This window comes from Anolis sagrei, chromosome 1, assembly GCF_037176765.1.
Source record: "Anolis sagrei isolate rAnoSag1 chromosome 1, rAnoSag1.mat, whole genome shotgun sequence".
Classification (NCBI taxonomy): Eukaryota; Metazoa; Chordata; class Lepidosauria; order Squamata; family Dactyloidae; genus Anolis; species Anolis sagrei.
In genome coordinates, this window is record NC_090021.1 from 337293360 (window position 1) to 337318550 (window position 25191).

Below are 25191 nucleotides of genomic sequence, written 5' to 3' on the forward strand. Positions count from 1 at the left end.
GGCTGAGTGTCTGCCACTCCCGTGGAAGAAGAAGCCGAAGAGATGTGCATTTATTAACTTTCTATACTGGCAGCCTTTGTCTACTGAGTCTTACATCTTGATTATCCAAGATCTTTGAGTCTCACATCTTCTGTCTCGCACAGAACTGGACACTTGAGTTAATCAAAAACCCATCAGCATATCTGCACCATTGGTTCCCCTTGGACTGCACTCTCCTAGGTGGCATCTCTGCAGCGGATTGGCTCCTTGAACAAATCAATCATCAACCACCATTCTTCCTGCCATGGAATTCCCCTCGTGTAGATTGTGGAGGAGAAGGAACTAGTGCGGATCTTAGCTGGCCTCAATCAGGGAGGAAGCGAGAAGTCTGAATAGTTGTCAGAACTGCATTAGATGTCATGCATTTCTCTGTATGTTTATGCTTGTACCCTTTGAAGCAAATTATTTGTACTTGCATCCTTTTTAGCCAAATCACAATAAACCTCTTCAATTTGGTGAGTTTTGTCTTCAATTTGGTGAGTTTGTTTCTCTGTCCTGGCTGATCGGGTTAGGAAAACGCTCACCAGGCACGGACCCTTTTAATCACAGTCTTATCTGAAATCAGTACAACTGGGGTGAGCAGTGAAGAATTGGTTGGAGACCCTTCTACAGCACACAATTATGGCACTTTGATTTCCATAACAACAGCCTATGTTTTGGGTGGCACTAACACACTATGGCTGAGAAATTTAAATATTTCACTAGTTCAGGTTACAGAAGGAGTTCCATCATTTATAAATGTGCATGAGTATTGTGGATGCATGGATGCATTGGACATGGATGCTCAGTGTATATGTAGGTTGTGTAACTAAGAAGTTGGCTTCAGCTTCTCGCCTGGCTTGACAACATACAAGGGTTGAATGAAAAGTAATGCCTCCACCTTTGTTACTTGGGTTTGGATGGGAATATTTTAATAAATCAAACGCAGAAATAATCCTCAGAATGTGCTCTTTAGCTATTCACTTTTCGACATAATCACTAGACAATTGGATACATTTCTGCCAATGATGGACAAGTTTTCTGAAGCCATCACGGAAGAAGTTGACACTCTGTTTCCGCCACCCATCATGCACATATCTTCCGATAGCCAAGCAAAGCAATAATGTGACCCACACGTTCTTGTGAAATGCTGATTATGCTTGAAATTTCTCTCTGAGTGATACAACAATCATCCTGAATCAATCTTTCAACGTTTTGCTTGTGAAACTCGGTGGTTGCTGTCACAGGACGTCCAACTCTTTGTCACGCAAGTCAGATGTTCCCACCTCAACATCTTTAAACTTACTCGCCCAACAATGCACAGTACCCACATCAGCACAATCACCATGAACAGCTTGCATTTTCTGATTAATCTCCTTTGGGGCGACACCTTCTGCTGTCAATAATTCAATAACTGCACATTGCTTAAGTCGCATTGACCAACCATCTGTGCAGGGTTCCATACTTTGCACTTTAACAACACAACCGTGCAATGCTAAGGTTTCCCACCAAAATGGAATTGTAGAGGAGAGTCTACTGAACAAGCCAGTACCTACTGCATACCAATACTGCCATCTGTTGAGGATTAAACCCCTGTGCCGGCAGGACTGAAGACCGACAGGTCATAGGTTCGAATCCGGGGAGAGGCGGATGAGCTCCCTCTACCAGCTCCAGCTCCTCATGAGAGGACATGAGAGAAGCCTCCCACAAGGATGATAAAAACATCAAAAAATCATCTAGGCATCGCCTGGGCAACGCCCTTGCAGACGGCCAATTCTCTCACACCAGAAGTGACTTGCAGTTTCTCAAGTTGCTCCTGACATGACAAAAAAAAATCTGTTGAGGAATTACGAAGGTGGAGGCATTACTTTTCATTCAACCCTCGTATGAAATGAATCTAAGCAATTCCACCTAAACATTAGGAAGAACTTCTTGATGGTAAATGCTATTTTATAGTGGCATATGCTGCTATCTAAAAGTCCAGGAGAGAATACCCTTCTTTTTGGATGTTTTTAAATAGAGTCAGGATGGCCATCTGTAGGGAGGGCTTGTATTGTGTGTTCCTGCATGGCAGAATTGGATTGGATGATCTTTTGGTGTTGTGTTTCAACCAGCTGAAGATGAGGGTTTTGGGGGGTTCAGGGCCTGATGGTTCTGTGGGTGACCAAACAGAAGGTGGTTCTCCAGATGAGGGAAAGGAGGGGGTTTTTGGAGCAAGATACTGTTGCTGAGACAAAGTGTGAGTGTGAAACTGTTTTGGAAGCCAACAGGCAGGGAGGGGAGGATAACATTAGCTCATCCAAGAAAGCAGTTCGCTTAGACAGAGATACCAGTCTGCATCTGGGAGGCAGAGATTCAGGTGCAGGAAAGCCTGTGAGACCCACCTACCTTCGTGACAGCATCTCCTTCCACAAACCTGCCCAATCTTTTCGATCTTTGGCAGAGGCCCATCCTTTCGCCCCTTCCCTTATTACAGGCCCGATTTGTGGAAACGAGGGAGAGAGCCTTCTCCTCTGTGGCCCCTCGACTCTGGAACTCATTGCCCGGTGTGATTAGGCAAGCCCCCATCTTAGTGGCTTTCAAGAAGGATCTCAAATCCTGGCTTTTCAGATGCACTTTTGGAGAGTGATCAGATAATTCCTTTTGTTGCTCTTTCCATAATGTTTTGTCAATTCCTTCTGCCTGTTTGAAGGTCTGTCTCCACTACTTTGTCTCCTATGAGCTTCTCCCATACGAATTCAAGAGAGATATTGACAAGCTGGAATGTGTCCAGAGGAGGGCGACTAAAATGATCAAGGGTCTGGAGAACAAGCCCTATGAGGAGTGGCTTAAGGAGCTGGGCAAGTTTAGCCTGAAGAAGAGAAGGCTGAGAGGAGATATGATAGCCATGTATAAATATATGAGAGGAAGCCACAGGGAGGAGGGAGCAAGCTTGTTTTCTGCTTCCCTGGAGGCTCGGACACAGAACAATGGCTTCAAACTACACGAAAGGAGTTTCCATCTGAACATGAGGAAGAACTTCCTGACTGTGAGAGCCGTTCAGCAGTGGAACTCTTTGCCCCGGAGTGTGCTGGAGGTTCCTTCTTTGGAAGCTTTTAAACAGAGGCTGGATGGCCATCTGTCAGAATGGCCATCATGGGCCATCTGTCATGATGGCCATCTGTCAGAAGCAATATTCCTGCTTCTTGGCAGAATGGGGTTGGACTGGATGGCCCATGAGGTCTCTTCTAACTCTAGGATTCTATGATTCTATGAATATTTTTCTTTCATCCCTATCTCATCCTATTCTGTATTGTTTTATTGCATTCTTATGTTTTATTTACTTAATTGTGAAGTTTGTTTTGTTATTTTGGTTTTATTTTGTTGTAATGTACTGTTGGCAGGCAGGAAAAGAGATTTAAAGATGGGCTCAAAGCCAACCGTAAAAACTCTGGCATAGACACTGAGAACTGGGAAGCCCTGGTCCTTGAGCACTCCAGCTGGAGGTCAGCTGTGATCAGCAGTGCTGCAGAATTTGAAGAGGCACGAATGGAGGGCGAGAGAGAGAAACATGCCAAGAGGAAGGCACATCAAGTCAACCCTGACCGGGACTGCCTTCCACTTGGAAACCAATGCCCTCACTGCAGGAGACGACGCAGATCAAGAATAGGGCTCCACAGTCACCTACGGACCCACCCTGGTAGATTATCCTACTCGGACAACGAGGGATCACCTAAGAGAGAGAGAATGTACTGTTGGGCTTGGCCTCATGTAAGCCGCCCCGAGTCCCCTTTGGGGAGATGGTGGCGGGGTCTAAATAAAGTTTATTATTATTATTTATTATTATTAAGCTGAGGCAGAAGCGGGCCTCTCCAGGACAAAGGAATGTGTTCATGTTTTGCAGTCCTTAAATTAGTGAGAGAGCTGTTAGGATTTTAGATCAAGCAACATCGCTACTGGAGTGAGGAATTCCTGGCTCGTTCCTTAGTTCAAGACCCAAAATTCCTGGTCACGTTTTGCTCCTTGTTTTATGGATTTATTTTGGGATTCATGGTCATGTTCTCTCCTTGTTTCCTGGATTAATATTCTTACCTATTGCCTTTGGGACTTGTTTCCTTTATTAACACTTTTTTGGAGATCAGGAAAGCCCCTTCACTAGAAACGTTAAAAAAGAACCTTAAAACCTGGTTCTTCCACTGTGCCTTTGGCGAGTAGGTGCACAATATGACACCACTGCACCCCTCAACGCTCTTCCCACTGGAATACACGCCCTCCAAATGGGAAGTTTAGCTTCACAACTCTGTGTGTTTTTACGAGTTCCTTGCAAATAACTTGCTCCTATTTTTATCTCATTAGAGTCTTTTAATCATTTTGTATATGTGGCCCGCCCATTATTATTGTGATTGTGCTTATTGGAATATTTATTTATTTATTTATTTATTATTCAAACTTATATGCCGGCACTCCCCTGGAGCTCCGAGCGGCTTACAAGAACAGGCTAAAATCGAACACAATTTAAAAACAATTTTAAAAACAGCAATATCAAAGATCAAGGCCTGTTGAAACAGATGTCTTACGTGCCCTGTGGAAAGCTGATAAGTCCCGCAAGGCACGGACTTCGGGTGGCAGAGTATTCCAGAGTGATGGTGCCACTGCTGTAAAGGCTCTGCGTCTGGTTGCTGTTAGACGCAAGGTCTTGATATTGGGAATTTCCAACAGGTCTTGGTCCTCAGAACGGAGGGATCTCTGGGGTTGGTAGGGGGTGAGGCGGTCCCTCAGGTACATCAGCCCCAGACCATGCAAGGCCTTAAAGGTGAGTACCATCACTTTGAAAGAGATCCGGTACTCAATTGGTAACCAATGCAGCTGTAGTAAGATTGGTGTGATGTGGCATCTCATCGGAATTCCCGCAAGAAGCTGAGCAGCTGCATTTTGTACCAGCTTGAGCTTCCGGATCACTGACAGAGGAAGGCCAATGTAGAGGGCGTTACAGTAGTCCAGTCTTGAGATGACCGTGGCCTGGATCACCGTAGCTAGGTCGTCCCTGGACAGGGAGGGCGCCAGCCAGCCGTCTAGACTGCCGCAGGTGAAAGAAGGCGGTTCTGCTCATGGCGGAGACCTGGGCCTCCATCGTCAGCAGGGGGTCCAAAAGGACTCCCAGACTCTTGACCAGTGATGACGGGCGTAGTGCCTCGCCATCCAGGGTAGGCAGCTGGATATCCCCACTGCCCGGTCGACCCAGCCATAGGATCTCAGTCTTTGCTGGATTCATCTTAACCTGCTGGCACGCAGCCATCCAGTAACGGCCTCGAGGCACTGATGGAAACAATCGGGTACAGAGTCCGGTCGGCCTTCCATCTTCATCACCAGCTGAGTGTCATCAGCGTACTGATAACACTCATGCCCAAAACCTCGAACCAGCTGAGCAAGTGGGCGCATATAGATGTTAAACAACAGAGGGGAGAGAATGGCCCCCTGAGGAACCCCACAAGAGAGAGGTGACCTCTCATATTATTTTTATGACTATGTTTTTTTTCCCTTTATGCAATTTTGATGGTGTTGTTTATCGTTTATGCTCTAGTTTAATCTTGCTGTAATATGTTGTCCGGGCTTGGCCCCATGTAAGCCGCTCTGAGTCCCCATCGGGGAGATGGTGGCGGGGTATAAATAAAGTTTATAATTATTATTATATAATAATATAAAGCCAATGGGATTTTGGCCTGCATCAATAGGAGCATAGTGTCTAGATCTAAGGAAGTAATGCTCCCCATGCTCTATTCTGCTTTGGTTAGACCACATCTGGAATATTGTGTCCAATTCTGGGCACCACAATACAAGAGAGATGTTGACAAGCTGGAATGTGTCCAGAGGAGGGCGACTAAAATGATCAAGGGTCTGGAGAACAAGCCCTATGAGGAGCGGCTTAGGGAACTGGGCATGTTTAGCCTGAAGAAGAGAAGGCTGAGAGGAGATATGATAGCCATGTATAAATATGTGAGAGGAAGCCACAGGGAGGAGGGAGCAAGCTTGTTTTCTGCTTCCTTGGAGACTAGGACGCGAAACAATGGCTTCAAACTACAAGAGAGGAGATTCCATCTGAACATTAGGAAGAACTTCCTGACTGGTTGAGCTGTTCAGCAGTGGAACTCCCTGCCCCGGAGTGTGGTGGAGGCTCCTTCTTTGGAAGCTTTTAAACAGAGGCTGGATGGCCATCTGTCAGGGGTGATTTGAATGCAATATTCCTGCTTCTTGGCAGAATGGGGTTGGACTGGATGGTCCATAAGGTCTCTTCCAACTCTTTGATTCTATGATTTTATGCTGTAATATGTTGTCCGGGCTTGGCCCCATGTAAGCCGCTCTGAGTCCCCATCGGGGAGATGGTGTTGGGGTATAAATAAAGTTTATCATCATTATTATATTATTTTTACCTTTCTATTTGCTTAAGGTGCCTTTGGCCCTTTTATATGTGTTCTATCAATAAACTGTTTATTACCACGTTTGGTTTCTTGGTGAGTGCTGTGAGCAAGGTGAACTGCTGATGCACTTGGGGTCTTTTCCCCATGATTGCAACCCACTTGCAATACAATCTTCCCACTTTTTCACTGGCTTCCCCTTTACAAACCATCATGTGCTCCAGTGCAAAGACCCTTTCTTTCCTTTCAGACCAAAACCCCAAATCACGACAAGAGTCCAAATAAAGAGCCGACAGTCGCCAGTGTTACAAAATCTTGTATTAATCCTCTCCCTTCACTTTCAATATAACGTTGATATGAAACATAGGCAATGGTTCCTACTTACACGGGAGGAGAACGAATAATAAATATATGTTGTAGCAAGTTGAAATCACAAGGGTGTTTCACCAGTAAGAACGACAATTGGAAAACTGTACACTTGCAAAAGAAATGGCAGAGACTCCTTGAACGTGAAAGGGTCCTCCTTGCGCCCCAACTCCTCCTTCCGTAATACTCAAGAAGCCGATTACGTGTAAACAAACATGCTAATTTCCATATATGGCAAATTTTCTTTTTTTAAAAAATATGCATTGCTTAGCAACAATAACTAGGCAAAAATATTTCTTTGTGCACTAATTTTATACAGGGGAAAATACACCCGCCGCAACCCCCCAAAAACAAAAACAAAAAATAATAAGAGGAAAAAAAGGAAAAGTCAAGGCTAAAAATGCATGCATGTACAACAAAGGGCATTTTTTCTTTTTGCCGAAAGCTGGCATGCAACAGAATGGAAATCCAAGCTCTTTTTTTTTTCTTCATTTGCTTACAGTAGGCATAAATACATAAGGGTTATATATTAATCAGGGAGGATGTTTTCCGGGCTGTTTTTGTTTTGTTTTGTGTTTAAACATTTATGAACATTCCTATTTTCTTGCCATTCCTCCCAGAGGAATACACATTCACTTTTTGCTTCTTCTTTTTTTAACGCAAAGGAATACAATACAAAAAAATAATAATAAAATAAAACTCACTGCGCAAACTCGGATGACTTGTATATAAAAGCAAACCTTAGTGTTGTTTTAATCGTAGCTGTGTGCAAAATTATATTTCCTTCTTCGAGATCTATCTGCTCTGTCGACTTCTTGGCATGAGGCACATCCAGAAAGAAAAAAAAACCCCTCCAAAGCTGTGGATGTTAATTGCAATGCTGATGCTCCAGAAACCCTCATTTTTGGGGACACGTTTAGGGCATACAACGTGATGCTGTTTCGCTTTGCCCCTTGGAACAAAGGTTTAGTAACACAAAGAAGTCCCAAGGTATAGCGCAATGACGTCACGTTGTATTTACCTTTCGGATAAGATGAGAACTTTTATATGATCGGATCTAGCCCTATGGAAACCTATGGGGAGGAAGTTGACCAGCAAAATACAGAAGGTGGGATTGAAAGGTGGGTCTTCGGAGTGGCACCTCATTCTATAGGTAGCCACAATCCAAACTGCTAACAGATCCATGTGTCCAACACAATTTGTTTGTTCATTCATGGAGCAAGACTTGTCCTTCTTCCTTTGGCGATTTTGGAAACGCCTTGCAATCGCATCTTCTTGGCTTCAGGTTGGGATTATAGCAGCTCGCTTGGGCTGAACAGGAGCAGGAAATGACACCTCAAAAGAAAAGGCTTGTTTTCCTCAGCATCATTCTTCCTTGGGCCCCGTCCAGGAAAAAGGGAGAGAAAAGGCACTGCCAGGCCGCGGAGAAGGAGAGTTTACGGAGGTTGCGGAGGTCGTCTCTGAGAGCAAAACAAACCATCTGGTGGACTCTGGGCACCTTGGATGAAACCCACCAGCCGGTTGAGAACATAAAGCAGCATTGAGTACATACTCCAATCTTGATGAAGCCAGACCTTCTGCTTAATCCAAAGTCTGAGAGCAAAACAAACCATCTGGTGGACTCTGGGCACCTTGGATGAAACCCACCAGCCAGTTGAGAACGTAAAGCAGCATTGAGTACATACTCCAATCTTGATGAACCCAGACCTTCTGCTTAATCCAAAGTCTTGAATGTCCAAAGTCAAGCAGTGGACACCTTCCCTTCTACAGCAGGTTTCCCGGATGAGTATGGGAAGGACTTCCATGGCTTAGGAGAACTGTGTGTGGAGAGACTCCAAGGGTCAACTAGTCCAACCCCAGTCGATAAGGTACAAGCAGTGGACACCTTCCCTTCTCCCATACTTCCGGATGAGTATGGGAAGGACTTCCATGGCTTAGGAGAACTGTGTGTCAAGAGACTCCAAGGGTCAACTAGTCCAACCCCAGTCGATAAGGTACAAGCAGTGGACACCTTTCCTTCTCCAGAAGGTTTCCGGATGAGTATGGGAAGGACTTCCATGGCTTAGGAGAACTGTGTGTGGAGAGACTCCAAGGGTCAACTAGTCCAACCCCAGTCGATAAGGTACAAGCAGTGGACACCTTTCCTTCTCCAGAAGGTTTCCGGATGAGTATGGGAAGGACTTCCATGGCTTAGGAGAACTGTGTGTGGAGAGACTCCAAGGGTCAACTAGTCCAACCCCAGTCGATAAGGTACAAGCAGTGGACACCTTTCCTTCTCCAGCAGGTTTCCGGATAAGTATGGGAAAGACTTCCATGGCTTAGGAGAACTGTGTGTCAAGAGACTCCAAGGGTCAACTAGTCCAACCCCAGTCGAACTCCTGAAAGAGGCCATCCAAACTCTGTCGAAAAGACTTCAAAAGAAGGAAACCACCACCTTCCTTTCAAGGCGGCCTGTACTATCAAACAACTCTTATAGTGATGTGCCATTTATACTTGTGCATAAGTTAATGCAAGGTTTGGGGGTTTTTAATTGACCCATGGATAAGTCGAGGGTCATTCTGGATAGAGGAGAAAGGTGCGAGTGGTGAGAGTAGAGCAATCTGATGGTTCTTTCAGGTTCTCCAGAGACAGATTAAGTTCTCATTTTTTGCTACTATATATAGAAATGGTTCCTAGGAATGCCTTAAATCAAAGCATACCCTTGGATAAGTCAACCCAGGTTTCTTGGGCTGTTTCTCAACAAAATTTCCAGACATATACATGAGTATATGCAGTAGGTCTTCCAAATGTTGAGAAAGGGCTATCTTTTCTTGTAGGTCAGTGGTTCTCAACCTGGGGTCCCCAGGTGTTTTTGGTCTTCAACTCCCAGAAATCCTAACAGCTGGTGAACTGGCTGGGATTTCTGGGAGTTGTAGGCCAACAACATCTGGGGACCCCAGGTTGAGAACCACTGTTGTAGGTGGAATCCATCAGTCTTAAAAACAGCAGAAAATAAGCTTTCTTCATCTTCTTCATGAGACTGTTGAAGATATATCCATATCTGGGACAATTCAAGGATATGGACAAGAGGGAACATTTTTGGAAAAGGGTGACCACAATGATCAAAGGTCTGGAAGCTATGAATGCCTTAGGGAGTTAGAAATGTTTAGCCTGGAGAAGGAAAGTTTGAAGAGGGACATGACAGCCATGTTTACATATTGGAAAAGATGTCCCATTGAGGAGAGAAGGGCAAGCTTGTTTTCTGCTGCTGTGGAGACTAGGAAACAATGGAGTGATGGGTTCAAATTGCAGGAAAATGAGATCCCACCTAAAATATTAAGAACTTCCTGACGGTTAAGAAGTGTTTGACAGTGAAATACGCTACTGTGTGGGAGTCTTCTGGAGACTTATAGACAGAGACTGGATGGTCATCTGTTGGGATTGTGCCTTCCTACAAAGCAGAATGGGTTGGACTGGATGACCTGCAGAACAATGGCTTCAAGCTACAAGAAAGGAGATTCCATCTGAACATTAGGAAGAACTTCCTGACTGTGAGAGCCGTTCAGCAGTGGAACTCTCTGCCCCGGAGTGTGGTGGAGGCTCCTTCTTTGGAAGCTTTTAAACAGAGGCTGGATGGCCATCTGTCAGGGGTGATTTGAATGCAATATTCCTGCTTCTTGGCAGAATGGGGTTGGACTGGATGGCCCATGAGGTCTCTTCCAACTCTGCTGGATCAGTCAAGAATGGATTCAAGTAGAGATGTTCAGAAAGCAGTCTTCTCGAAGCACATTGACTATGACAACCAGCCATCCTTTTCAGGGCCAAATCTGTAGACATGTTCGGTGATGGACATAGCTATTTCGGAAGGGTCGCTCCGGCTGGTTTCATCCTGATGGATCAACATCAGTCACAGCAAGACAAGCACTGCTCAAATGTCCCGGATAGCAGTTGCTTTCCACCATCCAAAACATGTTCTCTGCACACTCGGTTCAGTCTCCAACCAAGGAAATGCTGCTCAGACGTGTAGCTGGTACAGTTTTGTTTCTGCGGTGCGGAAACACGGCCAAGGCCACTTGGAAAGGCCAGACTGGTTCGTGTAGTGAATGTGCTACTGTGTGGGAGTCTTCTGGAAACTTATAGGCAGAGGCTGGATGGTCATCTGTAGGGAATGCTTTGATTGTGCCTTCCTACAAAGCAGAATGGGTTGGACTGGATGACCCTTGGGTTCTCTTCCAACTCTAGGATTCTATGATCTGCTGGATCAGTCAAGAATGGATTCAAGTAGAGATGTTCAGAAACCAGTCTTCACGAAGCACATTGACTACGACAGCCAGCAATTCTTTTCAGGGCCACATTTGGAGACATGTTTGGTAATGGACTTGGCTATTTTGGAGGGGTCACTCCAGTTGGTTCCATCCTGATGGATCAACATCAGTCACAGCAAGAGAAGCTTCATGAAGCCATCCAAACGTTATTGCTGAAATGTCCTGCATCCTCCAAAACACGTTCTCTACACAATCGGTTCAGTCTCCAACCAAGGAAATGCTGCTCAGACGTGTAGATGGTACAGTTTTGTTTCTGCGGTGCGGACATAGCTATTTCGGAGGGGTCGCTCTGGCTGGTTTCGTCCTGATGGATCAACATCAGTCACAGCAAGAGAAGCTTCATGAAGCCATCCAAACGTTACTGCTCAAATGTCCTGCATCCTCCAAAACACGTTCTCTATAAGCCAGGGCCTGAACTCAAAGGTCAGTGTGCTCCCACAGAAGTTGGGGAAGCAAGAAGCCATCTTGTTCCCTTCTGCTTCAGGATAAGCCATGTCTTAAAGGGCACTAGAAATCTGAGTAAGTGTTTAAAATTAGTTTCTTTGAGTGTTGCTTTGTTAGAGTTTAAGTTTGTTAGAGTTTAAGTGTTTAAAATTAGCTGCTTGAGTGTTGCTTTGTTTGAGAGGCGGGGCAAGGCTACATTCTTTTAGCCAGCACTGCAGGCCAGCAATTAGTGGCCCATTGTTCTGCTTCCTGTTTACCATATATAAGCCAGAATGGGTTGGACTGGATGACCTGCAGAACAATGGCTTCAAGCTACAAGAAAGGAGATTCCATCTGAACATTAGGAAGAACTTCCTGACTGTGAGAGCCGTTCAGCAGTGGAACTCTCTGCCCCGGAGTGTGGTGGAGGCTCCTTCTTTGGAAGCTTTTAAACAGAATCTGGATGGCCATGTGTCAGGGGTGATTTGAATGCAATATTCCTGCTTCTTGGCAGAATGGGGTTGGACTGGATGGCCCATGAGGTCTCTTCCAACTCTTTGATTCTATGATTCTCGTCTAACTCTAGGATTCTATGATCTGGTGGATCAGTCAAGAATGGATTCAAGTAGAGATGTTTAGAAACCAGTCTTCTCGAAGCACACTGACTATGACAACCAGCCATCCTTTTCAGGGCCAAATCTGTAGACATGTTTGGTGATGGACATAGCTATTTCGGAGGGGTCGCTCCGGCTGGTTTCATCCTGATGGATCAACATCAGTCACAGCAAGACAAGCTTCATGAAGCCATCCAAACGCTGCTGCTCAAATGTCCCGGATAGCAGTTGCTTTGCACCATCCAAAACACGTTCTCTGCACACTCGGTTCAGTCTCCAACTGAGGAAATGCTGCTCAGACGTGTAGATGGTACAGTTTTGTTTCTGCAGTGTGGAAACACGGCCAAGGCCACTTGTAAAGGCCAGACTGGTTCGTGCTACTGTGTGGGAGTCTTTTGGAAACTTATAGGCAGAGGCTGGATGGTCATCTGTTGGGAATGCTTTGATTGTACCTTCCAACAAAGCAGAATGGGTTGGACTGGATGACCCTTGGGTTCTCTTCCAACTCCAGGATTCTATGATCTGCTGGATCAGTCAAGAATGGATTCAAGTAGAGATGTTCAGAAAACAGTCTTCATGAAGCACATTGACTATTGACAACCAGCCATTCTTTTCAGGGCCAAATCTGTAGACATGTTTGGTGATGGACGTAGCTATTCTGAAGCGGTCACCCCGGTTGGTTTCGTCGTGATGGATCATCAGTCTGATGGATCGTCAGTCACAGCAAGATAAGCTTCATGAAGCCATCCAAATGTTACTGCTCAAATGTCCCGAATGGCAGTTGCTTTGCATCATCCAAAACTTTGCTTTGCATCCTCCAAAACACGTTCTCTACACAATCGGTTCAGTCTCCAACCAAGGAAATGCTGCTCAGACGTGTAGATGGTAAGTGTTGTTTCTGCAGTGCGGACATAGCTATTTCGAAGGGGTCACTCTGGCTGGTTTCATTCTGATGGATCAACATCAGTCAGAGCAAGAGAAGCTTCATGAAGCCATCCAAAATGTTACTGCTCAAATGTCCTGCATCCTCTAAAACACGTTCTCTTCACAATCAGTTCAGTCTCCAACCAAGGAAATGCTGCTCAGACGTGTAGATGGTACAGTGTTGTTTCTGCAGTGCGGACATTAGCTATTTCGGAGGGGTCACTCCGGCTGGTTTCATCCTGATGGATCAACATCAGTCACAGCAAGAGAAGCTTCATGAAACCATCCAAACGTTACTGCTCAAATGTCCTGCATCCTCCAAAACATGCTCTCTACACAATCGGTTCAGTCTCCAACCAAGGAAGTGCTGCTCAGACGTGTAGATGGTACAGTGTTGTTTCTGCAGTGCGGACATTAGCTATTTCGGTGGGGTTGCTCTGGCTGGTTTAATCCTGATGGATCAACATCAGTCACAGCAAGAGAAGCTTCATGAAGCCATCCAAATGTTACTGCTCAAATGTCCTGCATCCTCCAAAACACGTTCTCTTCACAATCAGTTCAGTCTCCAACCAAGGAAATGCTGCTCAGATGTGTAGATGGTACAGTGTTGTTTCTGCAGTGCGGACATAGCTATTTCGGAGGGGTCACCCCGGTTGGTTTCATCCTGATGGATCAACATCAGTCACAGCTAGAGAAGCTTCATGAAGCCATCCAAACGTTACTGCTCAAATGTCCTGCATCCTCCAAAACACGTTCTCTACACAATCGGTTCAGTCTCCAACCAAGGAAATGCTGCTCAGACGTGTAGATGTTACAGTTTTGTTTCTGCAGTGCGGACATTAGCTATTTCGGAGGGGTCGCTCTGGCTGGTTTCATCCTGATGGATCAACATCAGTCACAGCAAGAGAAGCTTCATGAAGCCATCCAAATGTTACTGCTCAAATGTCCTGAATGGCAGTTGCTTTGCATCCTCCAAAACTTTGCTTTGCATCCTCCAAAACACGTTCTCTACACAATCGGTTCAGTCTCCAACCGAGGAAATGCTGCTCAGATGTGTAGATGGTACAGTTTTGTTTCTGCGGTGCGGAAACACGGCCAAGGCCACTTGGAAAGGCCAGACTGGTTCGTGTCGCAGTGTAGACGGTATCACAGTGCAAGAGCGGGGAAATATCCCCAACCTTTCGCGACGCTCCGCTCCGCTCTCCCCTCCGCTTGCCAAAACTACACTCCCCGAAGGAAGGCTTAAAAGCCAGATAATATCCTTGCCTCCTCCTCCTCCTCCCTCTCTGCCACAGCCTCAATCCAGTTACGTGGATCTATTTGCATTTCCCCATCCAATAATTGTCAGAAACCACTTAAAAAAAAAAAGACGAAAAAGCACCAATATAAATGTCCTACATGATTATCGCATAGAAAAAAGTTGCCTCTGGCGGAACAAGGCCTGAGAAAACCAGCTTGACACACTCTGGTAATGAGAGCAAGGAAGGAAAAAAGGAAAGTAAAAATAGAACTCCACACGTCTCTATGTAGTGAAATATTTCGCATTTTTTTTCCTGACACTTATCATATAATTGCTTATTATAAAACAGTTTGCATTTGGCGATAAATGGGTAAAATACAAAAACGAAAGGCACTGCCACTTTGTTTGTGTTTTTAAATACTAAACATTTGACTTCATCCATGACCTTTTGCATGCAATTTTTTCTCTCTCTATCTCTCTCTCTTATAAATAGATTTACTCTTAGATTACTTCTGGTTGTCGTTTTTTGTTTCTGAGCTCTGTGTTAATATCTATACCTGCAGTCAATACAGGGTTTTAGAGGGGATTTAAGTGGGCTTCCTTTAAAAAAAAAACGTACGGGAAGCCCCTTTTGCTTACGCACGAAACAGGAAAAAAATACACACACATACACACACATACATGCACCCGGACAACAATGTACAGACATGCTATCCATGGAAAAAAAGGAGGAAAAGAAAGAGAAAGGAAAAGGAAATGAAACGGTTGCTAATATCGGGGGCTTTATCATGGTTACCAGCCATAGCAATTTATAGGTCTATCTTTTATTATCCAAAATAATATATCTCAATATTCAGATAAACTCTTTTTTTTTTACTATATGTGAAAGGAATAAATACTTTTTTTTCAGATTTGCAATTACTTTGAGAAACTTCTTCCTTTCCTATCCCCACCCTTTCCCCTAAGATTCCTGCACTAAATAACACTGCATAGTTCAGCTTCTCTCAGCCTGGTGCCATCCAGGAATGAAGGACTACACATCCCATAATTCCCCAGCTATTGGCTGCAGAGTGATGGGGATTGGAGTCCAAAATACCCGAAGGGCACTTGGATAAGGAAGTCTGGGTAAGCTTCCTACAAAACATTCACGCTGCCATTTTCTTGGCTTCTCCGTCCAATCCCATTTCCGACTGTCTCTCGCGATCCACCACGAATAAGGCTCTCCAAGCTGTTGTCCAGAGCTATTGATACTGAGTTCTTGTGGGTTTTTTCGGGCTATATGGCCATGTTCTAGAGGCATTTCTCCTGACGTTTCGCCTGCATCTATGGCAAGGTGAGGTCACCTCACCTCTGAGGATGCTTGCCATAGATGCAGGCAAAACGTCAGGAGAAATGCCTCTAGAACATGGCCATATAGCCCGAAAAAACCCACAAGAACTGAGTGATTCCAGCCATGAAAGCCTTCGACAATATATTGATACTGCTTTGTAATAAACAGGATGTCTATCCCATTCAAAGGGTTGCTGTGAGTTTTCCCGGCTACACAGCCATGTTCCAGAAGCATTCTCTCCTGACGTTTTGCCTACATCTATGGCAGGCATCCTCAGAACTTGTGAGTGTTGGAAACTAGGCAAACAGAGTGTATATAGGTTCTTGTGGGTTTTTCGGGCTATATGGCCATGTTCCAGAGGCATTTTCTCCTGACATTTCGCCTGCATCTATGGCAAGCATCTTCAAAGGTAGTGAGGTCTGTTGGGAGTTAGGAAAATGGGTTTATATATCTGTGGAATGACTGGGGTGGGGCAAAGAGCTCTTCTCTGCTGGAGCTGGGTGTGAATGTTTCAACTGACCACCTTCATTAGCATTTGAAGGCCTGCCTGAGCCTGGGAAAATCTCTTGCTGGGAGGTGTTAACCTGTGCCTGGTTGTTTCCTCTCTGTTGTTTTGCTGTTATAATTTTAGAGTTTTTTAATACTGGTAGCCAGATTTTGTTCATTTTCATGGTCTCCTCCTTTCTGTTGAAATTGTCCACATGCTTGTGGATTTCAATGGCTTCTCTATGCAGTCTGACATGGTGGTTGTGAGAGTGGTCCACCATTTCTGTGTTTTAAAATAATATTCTGTGTCCAGGTTGGTTCATCTGTTGAAAGGAGGAGACCATGAAAATATAACTGTGGAAAGTCCAGAGTGGGAGAAAGAACTCTTGTCTGCTTGAGGCAGGTGTGAATGCTGCAATTGGCCACCTTGATTAGCATTGAATGGTCTTGTAGCTTCAATGCCTGGCTGGTTACTGCCTGGGACAGCCAATGTGAAACATGCAACCATCAAGGCTAAGGAAACAGAGTGGCATTTGCAGCCGTCAGTGTATTTGGATGTGCATTTCATTATAAATGGTTATGTCACAAAAATCATCAAATTTTGAGAGTTTTGTTAGAGTTCTGAAATTTTCACCACCAGAACTTCAGCAACACTGTAGAAGCAAAGCACCAGTGCCCCCTAGTGTTCACCACTAGAATTTTAGTTTTGTAAGTGTTTTAGAACCATTTAGATTGCACATGCCTACTAAAAACTCTAAAATCGGGACAGTAAATAAAGAACAACACTCAGTAAACAGGGGAATTCCAGACGCGAATAAATCAGGGCTAGCTAACAATTCCCAACAAAGGATTCCCCCAGGCAGCAACCGAACAAATCTGGCTACCACTACTAAAAATTCTAAAATTGGGACAGTAAATAAAGAACAACACTCAGAAAACAGTGGGATTCCAGACAAGAATCAATCAGGGCCAGATAACAACTCCCAACAAAGGATTCCCCCAGGCAGCAACTAAACAAATCTGGCTACCACTACTAAAAACTCTAAAATCGGGACAGTGAATAAAGAACAACACTCAGTAAACAGGGGGATTCCAGACACAAATCAATCAGGGCCAGCTAACAACTCCCAACAAAGGATTCCCCCAGGCAGCAACCAAACAATTCTGGCTACGAGTACTAAAAACTCTAAAATTGGGACAGTGAATAAAGAACAACACTCAGTAAACAGGGGGATTCCAGACAAGAATGAATCAGGGCCAGATAACAACTCCCAACAAAGGATTCCCCCAGGCAGCAGCCAAACCGGCCTTGAAACTGCAAGGCCATTAAATGGTAATCAAGGTGGCAAATTGCAACATTCACACGTACCTCTAGCAGACAAGAGTTCTTTCCCCCCCACAGATATATAAACCTCACATTCTTAGTTTCCAACAGACCCCTCAACCTCTGAGGATGACTGCCATATATGTGGGTGAAACGTCAGAAGAGAATGCTTCTGGAACAGAGCCATGCAGCCTGGAAAACTCACAGCAACCCATTCCAGCCATGAAAGCCTTCGACAACAGAAATAATAGCAAACCTGGTGGACGGGCACCTTTTTGTCAATGCCTTAGAAATCACCTTCCCAAACCTTTCCCTCTTCCACTCTTTTCCTTCTTTGCTAAACACATGTTCCTTTCCCCCCCTTGTATACCACACACTCTTGTAAACACTGAGAAACAAACAAATAACACTATTTTGGCACTCTCTTTTATAGTTTGTTTGAAAAATAAAATCTCAAAAGTCTTTAAAATACTGCATCTTGAATATGTCATCGCATAGATCTCTCTTCTTTTGGAAATACAGGCTGCAAGTTCTGCAAGGAAACCAAAAATGTTTGGCACTAAACGTGACGGTCGATGAGGTACGTACGGAGAACTCTCGTTCCCCTTGAATTGAGAACTGGTTTATGGGTGCACAACCAGAGTTTGTGGGTTGGGATGAGAAGAAATATAACTTGCATTATTTAGTTTGATCCAGGTGGGTTATGGTTACCTGGACGGGGTATTTTGCACGACTCTTTTGGCACGGCACACTTCGGAGCTGTTGTTTCTCACATTGGTTTAACTGGCACAGTTTCCAACCTGCAGACCAGGCATGGGCCAACTTGGGCCCTCCAGGTGTTTTGGACTTCAACTCCCACAATTCCTAACAGCCGGTAGGCTGTTAGGAATTGTGGGAGTTGAAGTCCAAAACACCTGGAGGGCCCAAGTTGGCCTGTGCTTGTTGCAGACCTTGCAGAGAAGCTACAAGGGATGAAAACCAAGAATCCAGTTTGTTGTTGTCATTATAATATTTGGCATTTCCGTCCACCAAAGACAGAAACCAGAAATGGAGAATGCCACTTGGTACGGCTGTCACATAGTGCATCCTTGTGCTGTTTGCGCTCGTTAATGGTGAGCAACAACCCAAAACTAATGCTGTTTGGATGAGCCCTTGTAACTAGTTATTACTTGCACATTGATGTGCCAAAACATCACAGCATTGAGCTCTAACCAGCTATTACTTTTGCCAAAACATCATAACATTGAGCTCTACAGTTGACTCTCCACACTAGAGGGCTTGATATTTGCAGATTTGATTGCAATGCTCAAAGAAGCTCTACGTCAGAGGTTCTCAACCTGTGGGTCCCCTGATGTTTTGGCCTACAACTCCCAGAAATCCCAGTCAGTTTACCAGATGTTTGGGTTTCTAGGAGTTGAAGGCCAAAACATCTGAGGACTCACAGGTTGAGAACCACTGCTCTATGTCCTTCAATGCAACTCGCGCTAGAACTTGACCACAGAGTCATGCTGGAGAACCTAAAGATTCTTTGTGTGGGTTGCTGTGAGGTTTCCAGAAGCATGCTCTCCTGACGTTTCACATGCATCTATGGCAGGTATCCTCAGAGGTCTGCTGGAAACTAGGAAAGTGGGGCCAGCTAATCACCTCCCTTTCCCCAAGCAGGAAGCAGCCAGACCTTGAAACTGCAATGATATTAAATGCTAATCAAGGTGGCCAATTACAACATTCACACCTGCCTCCAACAGACGAAATTTATGGCCATGTTCCAGAAGCATGCTCGCCTGACGTTTCACCTGCATCTATGGCAGGCATCCTCAGAGGTCTGCTGGAAACTAGGAAAGTGGGGCCAGCTAATCGCCTCCCAACAAAGGATTTCACCAGGCAGGAAGCAGCCAGACCTTGAAACTGCAAGGCTATTAAATGCGAATCAAGGTGGCCAATAGCAACATTCACACCTGCCTCCAACAGATAAAGAGTTATGGCCATGTTCCAGAAGCATGCTCTCCTGATGTTTCACCTGCATCTATGGCAGGCATCCTCAGAGGTCTGCTGGAAACTAGGAAAGTGGGGCCCACTAATCACCTCCCAACAAAGGATTTCCCCAGACAGGATGCAGCCAGACCTTGAAACTGCAAGACTATTAAATGCTGATCAAGGTGGCCAATTGCAACATTCATACCTGCCACATTCTCTCTTGGCATTTCACCTGCATCTATGGGAGGCATCCTCAGAGGTCTGCTGTAAACTAGGAAAGTGGGGGCAGCTAATCGCCTCCCAACAAAGGATTTCCCCAGACAGGAAGCAGCCAGACCTTGAAACTGCAAGACTATTAAATGCTAATCAAGGTGGCAAATTGCAATATTCACACCTGCCACATTCTCTCCTGGCGTTTCACCTGCATCTATGACAAGCATCCTCAGAGGTCTGCTGGAAACTAGGAAAGTGGGGTCAGCTAATCACTTCCCAACAAAGGATTCCCCCAGGCAGGAAGCAGCTAGACCTTGGAACTGCAAGACTATTCAATGCTAATCAAGGTGGCCAATTGCAACATTCACCCTGCCAGAAACAGACAAGAGTTATTTCTTCCACTTTGGACATTCCACAGATATGTAAACCCCACTTTCCTAGTTTCCAACAGACCTCAGAATCTTTAAGGATGCCTGCCATAGATGCAGAAGAAATGTCAGAAGAGAATGCTTCTGAAGTGACGGCAATACAGACCGGGAAACTCACAGCAACCCAGTTATTTTGGCGACGAAAGCCTTCAAGAATATATTCTTAGGGCCCTTCTAATCCAGATGACCCGCTTTGATAACCTGGATTATATGGCAGTTTCGAAGGAGCCTTAGAGGACACCTGTGAGTCTTTGACCAATCTTCTTAGAGAGATTTCTCTTAGGCAGAAAAAATAGCAATATTTTGTGGTTTTTCACCTTTGCAGGGGTTGTTTGCCCCTAATTCCAAAAAACATGGAAGGCTGAGTGCACATTTTATTTTAACGCAATGTACCTTCCTCTAGGTGGCAATGGCACATATTTTACAAGGCCAAGACGGAAACATTGGCACATGGGATGGAGTTTTTGCAACCTGTACTCATACCTCCCTTTTTCCAGTAACTTATGTATGTGAGAAAGGAGCGTTCTCCTCCGTCTCCAGGTAGCCACACATAATAAAAGCGCCTCAGACCCTGCATTTCTCCTAAAGTGAGTCCTAAAAGAGTTCCAGGAGTCTCCTACGTGGCTTCACATCTCCTCCTAGTTTTAGACAGAGTCAGCCTTCGAAGGCATTCTGGACTCAGGACTCTCTTACAACTTGGCCAAGCGGAAGTCGCAAAGCACAGAACAGCGGCAGACAGGCGCGTAACCGGAGCCGCTTGCTCCCTTTTTCCTTGGCCCACCTGTGTGGGGACCTTGCGCGGAGGAGCCAAGGGAGAGCCGGACTCGCTTGCCGGCTTCCCCTCCTGGCCTCCGGCACCGGCGCTGCCTGCCAGGCTCAGAGAAAGGCGGCAGTGTCTGCCTTCCAGCACAAACACGGCTCCGGACAAACGCCCGATTTAGAAAAGAGGGCTGCTGTCTCACCGGCTTTGTTTACCCTTCCCTCCTGCGTGGCTCTTTGGCACAGGAAGGCCACGTCCCACCCTTCAGAGACTACGCGTCCTCCGGTTGCTTCACGGGCATCTCTGAATCCTCAAACTTTCCCTCTCTGTACTTTTGCAATCCGACCTCAAACGCCTTAACATGGACTTTTAGACCAAGGCTACCTGGGATTGTGCCACGGGAATATCTGAATCCCCAAACTTTCCCTCTCTGTACTTTTGCAATCCGACCTCAAACGCCTTAATGTGGACTTTTAGACCAAGGCTACCTGGGATTGTTCCATTATGCCCACTTAAAGGCTGTTGTTGTGTACCTTTGAGTTGTTTCCAGCGTACAGCAGCCCTATCATGGGGGCATGAGATCCATCCCAAGTCACCTGGTGGGTTTCAGAGGCCAAGTAGGAATTTGAACCTCTGGAGTTGGGTTCGGATTCCTGCTTGGCCTCAAACCACTACATCACACTGACTCTGAAGTAAAGGTCTCTTTCCAAAATTACCCTCAGAGTAATGGGCTCAGATACATGGTGGGCAATGCCAAGCAGACAGGGCTGGGGATATAGCGCAACCACGTCCGTCTCTTATCATTAAGGCGACCAAACTGAAAACCAGAAGCAAATTATTTACCTTTAAGCCCCTTCTACACTGCCATATAAAATCCAGATTCTAGGCCGGATTGTAGACTCATATAATCTAGTTCAAAGCAGGTAATGTGGCTTATCTGCTATAATAATCTGAATTATATGGCAGTGTAGAAAGGGGCCTTAGAGGTCATGCAAAAAAGGGAATTTCAGCAGGTGTTGCTCATCACCCAAGGCAGACCACTGCCTGAGCATAAGTCAGCAGTGTGATGCAAAAACTCTAAAAAGCCAATCTAATTCTGTACCGGATCAATTGGAATATAATAGGAGGACATGCGGGGACATGAGAGAAGCCTCTCACAAGGATGGTAAAACATCAAAACATCCGGGTGTCCCTTGGGCAACGTCCTTGCAAACAGCCAATTCTCTCACACCAGGAGCGACTTGCAGTTTCTCAAGTTGCTCCTGACACTATCTATCAATCAATCTATCTATCTATCTATCTATCTATCTATCTATCTATCTATCTATCTAGTGCCTAGATCAGTGGTTCTCGACCTGTGGGTCCCCAGGTGTTTTGGCCTACAACTCCCAGGAATCCCGGCCAGTTTACCAGCTGTTAGGCTTTCTGGGAGTTGAAGTCCAAAAACATTTAGGGACCCCAGGTTGAGAACCACTGGTTTAGATAAAGGGAAGCAAGAAAAATTACTCTATTCTGCACTGGTCTGATATTATCTGAAATCTGGACACTATATCCTTCATGAAGAATATGGACATGCTGCTACATATCCAGACAAGAGCAACCCAAATAGCTAAAGATAGAATTCCCATTTTCTGTGCAACCACTACCACTTCAAAAATTGCTTCCGGTTTCCACCAGTCGTCCTAATGTTCCTCCGAAAGGAAGTGTGGGTGGTGCATCTCCCAAGTCCAGGGACGGGAATTGTGTTGCCCTCCAGATGTTGTGGGCTTGCAACTCACAGCATACCTCACTCTTTTGGTTCTGATGCCCAGGATTGTTGGGGAATGGTGCCCAATACTTGGAGGATGGCATCATTCCCCTCCCTGATGGCCCTGAAAGCTCACACGGGAAAACTTAGCTCTAAGTAGCCCTTTTGGGAATGGGGTTGCCCACTTGCTTCCTGACACTTTTGGTTTTGCATAACTGTGCCAAACTCAGGAGGAAAACAGCTCCAAAGTTGGCATGCCTCTGGTCTTCCCAAACATCCATTTTTGACATGCCCTTCTTGCAAAAGGATGCATCATTCCCATCCTTGATGGCCTTATGGAAAGCTCACAATGGAAAACTTAGATCTAAGTAGCCCTTTTGGGAATGGGGTTGCCCACTTGCTTCCTGACACTTTTGGTTTTGCATAACTGTGCCAAACTCAGGAGGAAAACAGCTCCAAAGTTGGCATGCCTCTGTTCTCCCCAACATCCATTTTTGACATGCCCCCTTCTTGCAAAAGTATGTATCATTCCCATCCTTGATGGCCTTATGGAAAGATCACAAGGGATAACTTAGCTCTAAGTAGCCCTTCTGGAAATGGGGTTGCCCACTTGCTTCTTGACACTTTTGGTTTTGCATAACTGTGCCAAACTCAGGAGGAAAACAGCTCCAAAGTTGGCATGCCTCTGGTCTCCCCAACATCCATTTTTGACATGCCCCCTTCTTGCAAAAGGATGCATCATTCCCATCCTTGATGGCCTTATGGAAAGATCACAAGGGAAAGCTTAGCTCTAAGTAGTCCTTCTGGGAATGAGGTTGCCCACTTGCTTCCTGACACTTTTGGTTTTGCATAACTGTGCCAAACTCAGGAGGAAAACAGCTCCAAACTTGGCATGCCTCTGTTCTCCCCAACATCCATTTTTGACATGCCCCTTCTTGCAAAGATGTGGGACCAGCGAAGTCCCAAATGTAAGATATTTCATTATAAAATCTCCCACCCCTCCCAATCTCTTTGCCCACCCTTGCATGCACTCAGGCACGGACACACACAACCCAAGGAACGGAAAACCTTGACCGCAACTTCTCCTCCGTCTGCTCTGCAACATTTCTCAACTCCTTCCTTTACTCCTTACTCAAGGAAAAAAGGTAAACAGGGCTCGAGATCCTTTTCAAGCAGTTCTTATTTGAATAGGCAAAACCTATGGCTAGGAGGCGAATGGGACAAAACAACAACAAGAAGAAGAAGGAGAGAAGGGGAAGAAAACAACAACGAGAAGAAAAAGCGGGAGAGAAAGTGTCTCGGGAGAGGAGGAGGAAGAGGAGGAGGAGGAAGTAAAAACACACACTCACACAGATAACATGCAAAAGACTCTTTTACGACAGGGAGAGGAGCCAAGCAAGGCTCTTTCGGATCCTTGCAGCCGGCAGCAAACTCCTGCCCAAAAGCCAAAGGACCTCGTCCGACCCCTTTCTTGCATCTGTCCCAGCATCCTGCAGGATATTTCAGCCATACACACATGTACAGGTTTGCATATGAACACGGCAGGTGGATTCGGGACACTGACAACAACCCAGAGCAGCAGGGAGTGGGATTTTTGGGGGTTCTTTGGGGGGATGACCTCTAGCAACGCTTCCTTCGCCCCCGTGTCCTTCCTCGAGCAAAGGCTGCAGGAGGAGTGCGCAGCACACCCAGCGCAGCCTTTGCTCCCCACTCACCGCCGTGTAAACAAGTGCACAAAACCCAAAGCCACTCTTTTTTTGGGAAGGGAAAGGGCCTTTCTTCCTTTCCTCTTTCATGCCCTCCTCTCCCTTCCCCAAAACACAAAGCCCGGCTCCAATCGCAGGGTTGAACGTCGGCGAAAATGCGGTGCGTATTTACAGCCAATCAACGCGTTCTTCCCTTCTTCTTGAACACGCTTCAGCAATATATGTAAAAGTCTCTTTTGCTTTACAATGATACAAAAGGAGAAAGAGAAAGGCTTTCCTCTTGGCCCCCCGCATTCCCCACACCCACCGGAGGCTCGCCAGACTATTCTCTAGCCCCTAAGATGCCAGCCCTTGTACGCTCTCCGAGGCACCACCGTTAAGTTGAGCCGTCCCAAAAAATCCTCCCCAAAAGATCCCACTTTTTGTTTTGTTTTGTTTTGGACGACATACCGGTTAAGCTAAACAACCCTTTCACAAAATGAGAGCAAAGGGGGAGGAAGGAAAGGAGACGGAGAGGGAAGGGAAGGAGGAAAGAGCAATGAAAAGGCGGCGAGGCGTCTCCAAGGGTCCTTCCCACGTCCCAGGATTCATCGTCAACGTTTCCCACTGGTCCAGCAGCCAAATCCTTCCCACGGCCAGCGCTGACACTCCTCCGGCTTCTAGATTGTCGAGGTCCGGTCCACACCGTCTGAGAAAACGTAAATACATGCCCTTTAACACAATCTTCATATAAACACACACATACCCTGTTTCCCTGAACATAAGACCGTGTCTTATATTAATTTTTGCTCGCAAAGAGGCGCTAGGTCTTATTTTCAGGGGGTGTCTTATTTTTCCATTCACATTTATTGTTGAATGAAAAAATGAACATTTATTATATACTGTACAGTAGTTGTCAGTCTATATAAATTAAAATGTAATGTTCGTTTGTGAGATTAACAG

General features: G+C 45.5%; 1 protein-coding gene across 1 annotated transcript in view; it reads right to left on the minus strand.

The window, feature by feature from the left end:
• Positions 1 to 6713: 6713 nt before the first annotated feature.
• SAMD4A (sterile alpha motif domain containing 4A) overlaps positions 6714 to 25191 on the minus strand; it is a 152933-nt gene continuing 134455 nt past the window's right edge. Inside the window, exon 12 of the mRNA XM_067463099.1 lies at positions 6714 to 24937. Within this exon, the coding sequence (XP_067319200.1) occupies positions 24909 to 24937 (29 nt within the window). The 3' untranslated portion in view covers positions 6714 to 24908. The remainder of the gene's footprint in view (positions 24938 to 25191) is intronic.